This window comes from Octodon degus, unplaced genomic scaffold (genome assembly GCF_000260255.1).
Source record: "Octodon degus isolate 3935 unplaced genomic scaffold, OctDeg1.0 scaffold00021, whole genome shotgun sequence".
Lineage (NCBI taxonomy): Eukaryota > Metazoa > Chordata > Mammalia > Rodentia > Octodontidae > Octodon > Octodon degus.
In genome coordinates, this window is record NW_004524597.1 from 19,299,756 (window position 1) to 19,312,249 (window position 12,494).

Here is a 12,494-nt window from a genome sequence, read left to right on the forward strand (position 1 = left end):
AGTGAAGAGAAACTTTATGTATATAAGGAATAGCTACAACTCATACATTCCACTTGTGTTGAATACACTGAAAGAAACACTAAATAGAGGATGTAGAAGTCTTCATATTACATGTCAGGCTTGACAGCACCCAACACGTTTGTCAGCAGTGACATTGTTCTCAGAGAAAACCCAGTGCAGCACTGGGTTGCCCTCTACAAAGACAACAGGATAGGATGTCATAATAGAGAGAAAGTCTGAACTGACAGAAGGGATCTCATGAATTGATTAGGTGATATGAATCTAATGGGAAGTAAGTCACATAGTGAGCAGGCACAGAAAGACCAAAGAACTTTTTAAATAGATGATGATCTGGGAGTCTTGGTTGCCCACTGAGGTGACTGATGTATATTTGGATTTATTATTATTATTATTATTATTATTATTATTATTATTAGGTCTTTTTTTAATCCTATGACATTTTTTCTTGTCTCTTGTTTTATTACCTTTTTTAAAACAAGCATTTACTTTAAAGAGAGTATAGCAATATAGCGATAATTGATATGATATTAGAAGCAGTATGCATTTAAAAGACCAGAATGATAGATATTCCAAGCATGGTTTTAGTATTACACGTTGCTGTTCTCAGTGCAGTTGCTTAGTTCACAGACATCAGCATATAGTTAGTCAGGGTGAGAATTCTAACCATTAACTGCTAATTTCAAAAACCTGATGGAGATTCTTAGGACCATTGCCTTAACATCTTCTGAGCATACATGAGAATGCATAGTGGAGAGGATTGGTGTCATTGTAGAGTACAGGAAACCTTCAGGCCATCTTGGTTTTACTTGGATTTAAATAATTACAGTATGGAGGGAAATAAATAAAATACATGCTCAAAGCACTTCAGAGGTCATGATGATGTCCTCCACAAGTCCAACTGGAGGCCCAGAGCCCACAACAATGTCTCATGCCTTTTTTTTTCCCCACTATGCAATTCTGTAACAAGGTTCTGTGCTGGGAAGCCCCAATGATCAGAGTTGCAAGGTAGAGAGTTTGTGCCAGCAGCAGGAAGGATCTGTGCCAGCAGGCCAAATGATCTGCACTGGAGCCAGGAAGTGACATTCAAGGAAAGGACCAGAGCTCCCCTAAGAGAACTACAGCCATCCTCAGTGACAACGAGGACTCGGGCTCCTCTAATAATGAGAACAGCTGGGTTTATATCAGGAAAACCAGCATGATACACTTTTCTGGGAGAATGAACAGATTATTATTATTTTCCCTTCCAGTTCTATTTTTTTCCCCAGGTCTATTTTTATGCTGTTGGCAGCAATCCTCAGGTGGGTCTTCCATACCTAGCACCATGATGATTCAGTTCAGCTGGATGTTACAAGTTGCCCATTATTTAATCCACCATTCGTGCCTATAGGCCCCTGTCCCTACATCATCACTATCACCATCACCATCACCCTCTCTACCACCATCACCATTATTATTATTGTTCTATTGCTGGGGATTGAACCTAGGGCCTTGTGTATGCTAAATTTGTACTCTGCTTCTGAATTATACCTCTACCCTCAATTTCTTTTATATAATGCATGTTGATTACTTGTAATGAGGGAAAACACAATACATTATTTCAAAAAATAAGCTGGTTGCCCATGAGAAATATAAATGTTAGAGCATAAAATATATTTCTCTCCAGCATTTATGTTTCTCTTATGAATTTTCATTGAGTGGATGTTGTATGACCATTGTCAGCTAAAAACTATGCTGTAAAGACAGAGTTCCTTACTCTGTTTCTTTATAATACCTTCAGTGCACGACGCTGGCTTCATACTAAAGTGCAGTAAAAGTAAATCTGCAAAAATGAAGTAGTAGAGTTTTTGGCAAAGGACCTACAATCTAGAGTTCACATCATATTTGTGCGCTGGCTGATATAATTTGGAATTTAAATATTCCCCCAAGACTCGTGTATTAAAGGCTAGGTAGGGTTGGGGAGATAGCTCAGTAGAATAAGCACTTGCCTAGCAAGCACAAGGTCCTGAGTTCATGGCTGGATTTAGAACCCCTTGACTCCCCAGTAATTATAAATATGTTTTAGTGTCTTTACTTTTGCCATGGATTGCACTGGGAGTGGTAGATTGGAATTAACTTGGTGGGATTCCAATAACATGTCTTTGGGATTGTAAATATTAACTTCTTGGACTGAGAACAAAAACCAGGAAGGGACTCCTATAACCATCTCCCTACCTTCCTCTTGCACAGGATGGAGATGTTTATCAATTGAGGACCTTGACCTTGTGGTGAATTGCTTCATTAAACTTCTAAACTTAAGTTGATGCAATGTATCAACCATAGCAGTAACAGAAATCTAACCTACACACTGGACTTCATACATGTGTTTTGGATGGGTCTTTTCATGAATCTCCTAAAATATGCGAAACGATCTTGGTCCAGTACAACATATTTGTAATTTGAGCTACTTAGACAACTAAGGCAAGATTGCAAGTACCAGCTCAGGCAGCCTAGGCTACATAGTAAGACACTGTTTAAAAAACAAATAAATAAGAAAAAGGTCTGCTAGATAGTTTAGCAGATTAAAACGCCTGACCAGGGTTCAATAGGCAGACACAAGGACTGGGGTTCAATCCCCGGCGTGTTGTGCCAGCCCTGCTCCTGGGGGGTGCGTGGTAGTGCACACCTGTAATCCCAGCATTTGGGAGGCTGAAAACAGGAGGATCTAGAGTCTGATCTGTGTAGTGAAACCCTGTAAACTCTCTACTAACTACATTTAAAAAAAAAAGCTAGATATAGTGGTACACAACTGTAATTCAAACATCTCTAGAAAGTTAAGCCAGGAGTATCTCAAATTTGAGCCTATCTTGGGAGGCAGCAACTTAGTGAGACTGTCTCAAAAGAAAAAAATTTAAAAATGGGCTGGGAACGTGGCTTGGTGCAAGGCCTTGGGTTCAGTTCCCAGTAATACACCAAAAAAAGAAAAAAAAGTAAAGGAAAATCTGGGTACAGTATATGTGCATTCCCTTGAGAGGAGAGCTGCAAATTGCAGCTGTAGCAACTGGATAATGCCTCTTCCTGTATAAATTGATGGTCTGATACCTACCTATAGGGATTTTTTTTTTTAAAGATCAAAACTAATAAAGCACGCAAAGCACTTTGCACAAGTGCCTTATATGGTAAACAATCAATATATGATAGCTACTAATATTGTCTTGACTATAGGTGAGAACATAAACATCTCATGTCCTTCAATTATTCATTGAACAGGTATTTATTTGTACTGGGAATTGAACTCAGGACTTTCCTCTTGCCAGGAAGCTTCTGTGAGCTTCTGAACCACTAAGCCATATACCTGGCCCCTTATCAGGTATTTATTAACTGGTATTTGTGTGTATGAGGTCTTAAAGATCTCTGTCTAACTTATTCCTCGTCAGTAAGAAGGTTGCTTGAGCCCAGGAGTTGGAGGCCAGCCTGGATGATATAGCAAGACCCTGTCTCAAACAATCCATCCTCACTGGCACATGCAAGGGACTGAGTTCAATCTCCGGTTGGGGGAGGGGGGGAATCCATCCTCTTCAATCCTCTATGTGATTGGTACTATTATCTGTGTTTATTTTTTATAAATGGTACTTTTGATATTAGCACATTATTTAATCATATTTTTAATTATTTATTTTTCTCTTTGAGACGGGGATATATGTGTGTGTGTATATATATATATATATATATATATGTTTATTTACTTATTTATTTTGAGGCAGGGTCTTGTTATGCAATTCAGGCTGGCCTGGAGCTCACGCTGTAGCCTGAGATGGCCTTGAACTTGCAATGACCCTCCTGCCTCAGCCTCCCAAGTGCTGGGATTATAGGCATGTGCCACCATGCCCAGCTCATCCTGTTTTTATTCCTGGTTCTTTCTTCCGAGATTCAGAACCACATGTATTACCTAGATGTCCTCCCAGGAAACTTTAAATTGGGTTATGTTTTGCCAATAATCTCAGTGCCTAGCACCTACTAAATCGTCTACAAAAATAAGTTATTATTGGTCATAAGGGTTATTTTATTTTATTCCCTGCTGTCTGATCCATTTTCTTTTGCTATTCCTCCGTAGGTTCCCCAAATCACTTATTTTCTGGCAGCACCCTTGGCCCTGGGTTAAAGGCCTGATTAGACATCCCTGTGGGAAGCCCAGAGGAGAATTCAGCCTGGTTCTCCCGCCTGCAGGGAAGAACTGAAGTGATGAAAATGAAGGCATTGCCATGCCAGGATCACGGTATCCCAAACAATCAGTTTGGTGTTGAGAATTTGCTATCAATATGCAGCACATGAAATTCTCTTAGGGCAGACACCCAGGTTGTGCCAGTAAACGATTCCTGGGGACTGGATTGTGTTTCCTGACACCACAGGAGTATGTGCAGAGGAGTAGGATTGATGCTATTAGAATAGTTACAGCAACAGGGTCTGCTGAAATCCCCAGAATTTTAATTATGTTTCTTGAAGCTACAATAGGGGAAATTTGGAAGGCTCAACCAATGAAGCACACAGGGCAAACAAGCTGAGGAAATAGACCAGATTCCAATCCTACTTTGCCTTGCCCTATCTGAGCGACAGCAAGAGACCTTATCATGCTGATCCTGTTTCGCGTCAGTAGGAAGCCTCCCAGTTATGGAATGCTCATTGTTCAGTCAAAACACATGGATTGTCCTCGTTCCACCACGGATGGCTTGAAGGCATCCAGGAGTTCGAGGTCAGCCTGGGCAACATTGCATTTCAAAACAACAATAAATCAATGAAGAATGTATTGATTTTTTAAAAAATTATTTTATTTTAGGGAAGTGTCTACAGGGTGTTCAGGGTCTCACTATTAGATCAGACTCGTAGTGATCTGCCTGTTTACAGCCTCCTAAGAGCTGGGATTACAGGCCCACGCCACCACGCCTAGTCTCAATTGCCATCTCAGGGCGCCCTGGGGGTGGGGCTGGCCCGGCAGGCCCAGGAATTGAACCCCTGGCCCCTGTGCCTGCTTGCAGGCACTTTAACCCGGTGAGCTATTTGGCCTGCCCTTATTGATTTTTTTTAAATACAGAAATTGTAATTCTCCTACATGCACAATAACCCCTGAAGACTTAAAAACGAGTAATAAATCTTTGTCTTTTGAAGACAGAAATCATACAAAATAAAAAATGCTTTATATGCAATATATATTACATATATATATTCATTTTTAAAAATTTGTTTATTTATTTATGTGTGTGGGTGTGTGTGTATGTGTCCAGCTCAGCCCACCAGGGGGCAGGGCTGGCTGGCATGTGGTGCTGGGGGATTGAACCGCGGTCCCTGTGCTTTGCTTAGTTTAGCTTGTTCTAAGTAGGTGCTTTAGACCACTGAGCCATCTCACCAGCCCCCTATATATTCATTTTTTGAAACAGTGTCTTGCTATTTAATTCAAGCTGGCCTCGAACTCACTAAATAGGCCTAGGCTAGCCTGGAACTCTAGGTGATCCTCCTACCTCAGCCATCCCACTGTTGGGATCACCAGCGTGTGCCACCATGCCCCGCCTTAACTTTTTTTTTTTTTGTACTGGGGATTGAACTCAAGACCTTGCACTTGTCAGGCAGGCACTGTGCCACTGAGCTATATTCGCGGCCCTTGGCCTTAGCTTTATATGTATTAAACACGCCTAAATTCTTTAACTATCTCATTAAGTAGGTACAGTCAGTATCTTCCTCCCTCGTTTGGTAATAATATTCTAAAGAGAAGCAGAAGGATCGGGCGGGAAATTGCTGGCAACCTATCAAGTCTCCACAAGGGTTTCAGAAGTCTGAGAAACAGAAGTCAATGTGTATAATTATGTGGCAAATAGGACTATCTACCAGTGTCCGACGGTAACTGATTAAGTGCCGAACTGTGATATCTGCCGGTGTCGGACGCGTTATTTTTTGGGGTACTGCCCTCGCGTACTTTCTCGGTATTGCGATTTCTCCCAGATCTGGGTCCAGGGAACAAGTTCTACGTAGTTTTTCAGGAAAGGCGCGCCGGCCTCTGCCGCCTCAGCCAGTCTTGCTATAGTAGGCGTACCCTTAGGAACAAAAGCTTTCCGAGTGACTACCGCGATAGCCACTCAATGCTGAGCACCGGCCCGCGCCTCTCTTTAGCGTGGAATTTCCAATTGGCGGAGGAGCCCTAAAGAAGGTAAATGGACAAGTCCCGCCTCTTGTAGTGCTGTCAGCCAATCACCGTGTGTGGGAAATATGAGTTAGGTTGCGCTGTGTGTAGAGTTCTCGGAGGCCTGAGGGCGGGGTGGAGAGGCGGCCCGGAGCAGCCGGGAGGGGATAATTCCCCCGGGCGCGCGGAGCTAGGACGGTGACAGCCACGCGCGCGCGTGCGCGCCAGGCTACAGCGCAGCCGCGAGACCCCCGCCGGCCGCTTAGAGGCGCCCCTGGTCTGGGTCGCCGCCGTCTAGTGTACCCTAGTTCTGCGACGTCCCGGTCGTCCTCGACCTGAGTCCGCGAGCGCAGGGCCGCACCCGTCCCGTCGGCCCCAGTCCATTTCCCTCCGCGTCCCTGTAAGGGCCTGCCCCCCAACTCTCCTTTCCCGGGGCAGGGTCCTCGCGGCCCATGCTGGCCGCTGGGGACCCACGCAACCCCAATCGCTCTTGGGCCGGCCAGCCGGCCACCATGGTGGTCTTGAGGCCTGTGCGGCTCTTTCAGGGGGGCTAACCGGTTCAGAGCGTAGGTTTCGGGGCGAAAGGGCCCCGGGCCTGAGCCTCGCACCATGGCTGGGGCCATCGCTTCCCGCATGAGCTTCAGCTCACTCAAGAGAAAGCAGCCCAAGACGTTCACGGTGCGGATCGTCACCATGGACGCCGAGATGGAGTTCAATTGCGAGGTAACCAGTTGGCAACCCCGACGGGCTGTGGCGAAGGAGCCCGGTGGAATCCTGGCCCGCCCGACCCAGGCGCGCAAGCGGCACCCACTGGGCACCTACTCGGGCGCCCTTGCCATGGTGACAGTCGAGTTGGAAGTTGAGGGATTCTGTTTACGTCATCCTGTGGGCATGGATAGAGACGGTTGGAACCGGAAGGGACCATCTAGGCCCTACTTCACAAGTTAACAGCTAGTTGTTACCTTTTCAAGTGGGATTTTCGGGTTTAGTCCTTTGTGAAGGTTGTTTTCATTCATTGTTGCTCGAAAAGACAGGAAGGTTCCTTGGTAGCGGATTCTGCTTTACCGTGTCAGGTTTAAGTTTAACTTCTAGGGAGTTTTTCCTTAGGTAATGTAATGTCCTGCAAATATTAAAAGTTACATCTCATTTATCGGAAAGTCTATACTTGTTTCCATTTTCCAAATCTCAAGATTTCTGCGGGAAAAAACAAAACAAAAGACAAAATTGAGGAAAGAGATCGTTCCTTACCTTGTACTTACCGTGCAATTTTCAGCATGATGATAACAGCTATTGTTTGTTCAGTATTTTGTCAGCCATTTACACATTTCACCCTTATAATAACCAAGTGAGATAGGTACCTGTCATTTTGTAGAATATGTATTTAATCCGGTCTCCTGGTATACAACTTCTAAAATCCTTGGAATCTGCAAAGTAGTGTCTTTTGGTGTTGTAAGACCTCTCTGCAGGCAGATCCTAGGTAGGCTCTGGATAGAGGTTGATCACAAAGGTGGAGACTTTATTAAAGGTTGTAATTTTTCAACTCTACCCCCACCTGGAGGAGGGGAGAGGGACTGAGTGGTAATCTGGCCAAAAATGGCTAGAGATTTAATTGATCATGCCTGTGTAAGGAGACATCCATAAAAACCCCAAAAGACAGCTACCAGATAGTTTGGAGAACTACCAGATAGCTAAACGTGAAGGTTCTTGTAGGATTGGAGTCCTAGGAAAAGGCATGGAAACTCTGTGCCTTTTCCTATAATCCTTGGCCTCACTCATTTTTTTCACCTATGGCCATTGTGATATATCTTTTGTAACATGTATGTGTGTTTCCCTTTAGCTTCTGTGAGGTACTATAGCAAACAACTCAAAATGAGGGTTGTGGGAACCCCCCTTTATAGCTGCCTGGTCAGAAGTACAGGTAAATAAACCTGAGACTTGTGATTGGCATCAGAAATGGTGGCAATCTTGTAGGACTAAGTCCTCAACCATGGAATCTTACACTATCTCTAGATAGATCATGTCAGAATTGAATTGAATTAGCATAGACTCCAAGATCTTGAAGAAAAGGCTGGGTTGGTTGCTTGTGGGGAGGAATGCCCACGCATTTCTTGGCTCCTGTGTTGCTTGTTGGGTGTATAGAAAAAAAGAAAAAGCTTTAATTTTTTTCCTATGTCTGCACAGTACCTCAAAGATTTTGGGTTTTGGACCAAGATCTTAGCCAGTGTAATACTGCCTTTCAAGTAATTTGCTACTTGAAACTCAAAATGTGGTTCATGGAACAGCAGCACTGACAGCAATAATCTTAAATCAGGGTTGGTGAATTTTTTTTTTTTTTTTTTTTTTTTTTTAGTACAGGATCTACAGGGTCTTACTACATAGATCAGACTTGTAGTGATCCATCTGTTTTCAGCCTTCCAAGCACTGGGATTACAGGCATGCCACTATACCGAGTCTCATTTGCCAACTCAGTGCGCCCTGGGGGCAGAGCTGGCACAGCATGCCAGGGATCGAATCCCAGTCCCTGTGGCTGCCTAAGCAGGTACTTTAGTCTGCTGAGCTATCTCACTAGCCCTGGTGAACATTTTTATAGGTCTCATAGTCAGTCTTTTCAGTTTTGCAGGGCATAGGCAATTGATGGTGAACTTTTTGAATTTTCAATGATACAAGCAGCCTGCTACATTACATATGTCATAGGTTTGCCACCACTGCCATAGAATCTCCATTGGAACTACCCAGCAGTTCATCTCTGCTGTTATGTAGTGCAATCCTTAGAAAGGATTGACCTCTCACATAATTGTGTGAGGAGGTCCACTGACTCATTCTCTTATAAAACTTGTGAAAATTATCTGCAATCTTGGCAATTAAACTCAGGAGTGCTGGATTAGACTCTTGGATTTTTTTTTATTTTTATTTTTGCTTGTTTATTTATTTATTTTGAGACAGTCTTGCTGTGTAGTGCAGGCTGCCTTGAACTTGCTTATAGAGCCAGGGCTGGCCTTGAACTCAGTGATCCTTCTGTCTCAGCCTCCCATATGCTGGGGATACAGGCATGCACTACCATTCCTGGAAGTTCATTTTTATTTATTTATTTTTTGTTTTTGGTGCCGAGGACCGAACCCAGGGCTTCTAGCTTGCCAGGCAAGCATTCTACCGCTGAGCCAAATCCCCAGCCCCTGGAAGTTCATTTTTGAGATAGCCTTATTAAGTTTTTGGTCTAGGTTTGAATGTGCAGTTCTCCTGCTTCAGCCTCTTGAATAGTTGGGATTATTGGCAGGTACCATGGCTTCTGGCTATGAAGGTTATTAAAAAGGGAAGGGGGTGCTGGGGAGATAGCTTGGTGGTCTAAGTGCCTGCCTGGCAAACCCAAGGACCCAAGTTTGATCCTGGGACCAAATGCTATGCTGGTGCCCAAGCCCTGGGTGTGCTGTGCTGCCCCAAAACGGCATCATGGCACACACCTATTATCCCAGCACTGGGAAGGCTGAGACAGGAGGATCACAAGTCTGAGCTGTGTAATGGAACCTTGTGCCAAATAAAAAAATAAATAAAAAATGTTTCAAAAGCTGGATGTTGTGGCACATTCCTATAATCCTTGCATTTGCTGAGGCAGGAAGATCACTGTGAGTTCAAGGGTCACCTGAGCTACATAATAAGTTCAGGACCAGCCTGCCTATATAGTGGAAACTCTTATGTCAAAAGAAAAGAAAGAAGAAAGAGAAAGGCTGGTGCATGCCTGTGATCCCAGTATTTGGGAGGCACTGAAGCGAGATCAGCATGAGCCCAAGGCCAGCCTGGGATACATAGTTTCTCTAAAAACAACCAGTGAAAATTTGGTAAGAAAGAGACTTAGTCTCCCCCTAATCCCACAACTCGGTGAGGCAGATTCCAGATTGCTATAATCTGTAACCCAAGCCCTCTCTCCTTCAACCACCAATCAAAGGGTTATTTTCTCAGGAGGGATGGGACTTTGGTGTCTCTCATCCTAGTCAGAGTTACTTGTTGTTGAGGCTAATTTCTGGATGATTGTTCCTGGGCTCAGAGCTTTTAAATTAATAAATAAATAAATTTTTTTTTTCTTTTTTCTTTTTTTGGTGGAACCAGGGATTGAACTCAGACCCTTGCACTTGTCAGGCAAGTACTTATTCTACTGAGCCATCTCTCCCGCTCCTTATTTTTTTGTTTTTCTGAGACAGGGTCTAGCTATATAGTTTAGGCTGGCTTTGACTCACTGTGTAACACAGGCTGGTTTTCTTGCCAATCCTCTTGCCTCAACCTTCTCCCAAGTGCTGAGATTATAGATGTGTGCCACTATGCTTGAATTTATTTTGAGACAGAGTCTCAGTGAGTTGCTAAATTGCCCAGGCTGGACTCCACAATTTGTGATCCTCCTGCCTTAGCCTCCCCAAGTACTGGAACTATAGGCATGCACCAGCAGTTCTAATAGGGCATCTTTCTCCCACCCAGTTCCTATTTGTGGAATGGGGGAAAACATATTGAAATAACTTAGGCTGTGACTGCTCTTGCCTCAGCCCCAGCTCATGAGTTGCTGCTGCAGCAGCTGGAGGCAAGCTAAGACCTCAGGTGAGTGTGTTCCCTTGTCTCCCCCCCCTCCAATCCTCTTTGATGAAGTTCTCTGCCTTAGAGTGGGAGAGTTACAGGGATGATATCAGAACCTACAAATATGATATAAGAGAAATTATATCTTCCAGTCTGTTAGATGTCTGATATGCCGAGTTTGTGTTGCCATGGTCCCCTTTTCCATCTCCAGTGCTCCTGGTTCAAGGTCCCATCCCTCTCCCCCCCCACACTGGGGATTGAGCCCAGAGAACACTAAGCTAAATCCACAGCCCTTTTAAATTTTTTTTTTTTTGCGGAACTGGGGATTGAACTCAGGCCCTTGCGTTTGCCAGGGAAGAGCTTATTCCACTGAGCCATCTCCCCGGCCCCTAAAATTTTTATTTTGAGACAGTGTCTTATTAAATTGTTCAGGTTGGTCTCAAATTTGTAATCCTCCTGCCTCAGCTTCTGGGATAGCTGGGATTATAGGTGTCTACACCACTCCCAGTTGGGTCAGGAATTTTGCTCAAGGAAAGAAGCAGGTCTTAGAACAGGTTGTTCCTGGTTGGAGGTATAGCTCAGTGAAATAGTAGATGAGGAGGGCCCTGGGTTTAATCCCCAGTGCAGAAAACAATGAACCAAATTGAAACCCAGTTTACTCCTAATTTTTTGCGAAGGAAGTAACTTCATCTGTGACACATTGTGAACTCCATGCCCAAGGATATTTTTTTCTGCTAAGGGTACTTGAGAACAATGGAAGGTAGTGAGAAGCAGTTGGGAATTTTGTAGGTTTATTGGAGAATCAGCCTATACCAGTTATGGATGAATCTTTTTAGAGATCGAGTGCTCAAACTGCACCTCAAAACCCTCTTATATGTCGCAAGGTGCCAATGCTGCAATTAAAGCAGACTATAGTACCGAAGTTTTAGTTTAGAAAAAGACAACTGTTATCTGAGGCTGCTGGGGTGACTTAGCTAATGTGTCAGTAGAGAAGGATCTGTGTACCCACTCTGGTTGCATGCCATAGGTTCACCACCATTGGCCTAGACTGTAGATCTCCCAGTTTGGTTCCTGTAGATCAGGAACCAAACAGAGAAGAGTACCCTTCCTGAAGTAGGACCAAGTATCAAACATTGATTTCAGAAATAGGTCCCTCAAAACAGCTCTAATTAGCTAAGCATGGATACATATACTTGTAATCACTCAGAAGGCTGAGGCAGGAGAGTCACCATAAGTTCAAGGTCAGCTTGGCCTACATAGCAAGACCCTGTCTCAAAAACAACCCCTCCTCCTCCCCCAAAAACCCAACTAAGCTTGGATAGGCTTAGTTTGTAGAAGAATTAGTAGAGATTAAAACTTGGGTATGTTTGTGGAAAGAGAAGAGTCCTATAAAACTGTTGTCATCTTGGGATGACTGTGGACATACTCAAAGCTACATCTTCTTAAGGAGGAACATCATAGGTCTTGACATTGTGTAGTGAGACATACATTTCATTAAAATAATCTGGCCAGTCACTAAACAAGTCAACAAGCAAATAATATGTCTTGGCATAGGGACACCAGTTTCTATCAGGTGTGACACATGCCAGTAATCCCAGGCCTCAGGAGGCTGAGACATAAGAATCCTTGTAAGGGGGCTGGTGAGATGGCTCAGTGGTCTAAAGCACCTACTTAGAACAAGCTTAGCAAAGCCCAGGGACCACGGTTCAATCACCCAGCACCACATGCCAGCCAGCCCCGCCCCTGGTGGGCTGAGCTGGCCACACACACA

The 12,494-nt window shown here is 44.0% G+C and overlaps 1 protein-coding gene across 4 annotated transcripts in view; it reads left to right on the plus strand.

Annotated features, from left to right (window-relative positions):
- Positions 1 to 6,296: 6,296 nt before the first annotated feature.
- The window catches only part of Nf2 (neurofibromin 2), a 106,327-nt gene continuing 100,129 nt past the window's right edge, over positions 6,297 to 12,494 (plus strand). For all 4 annotated transcript variants that reach the window (XM_004628055.2, XM_004628053.3, XM_004628052.2 and 1 more), the window contains exon 1: positions 6,297 to 6,889. In XM_004628055.2, the coding sequence (XP_004628112.1) occupies positions 6,776 to 6,889 (114 nt within the window). In that variant the 5' untranslated portion in view covers positions 6,297 to 6,775. The remainder of the gene's footprint in view (positions 6,890 to 12,494) is intronic.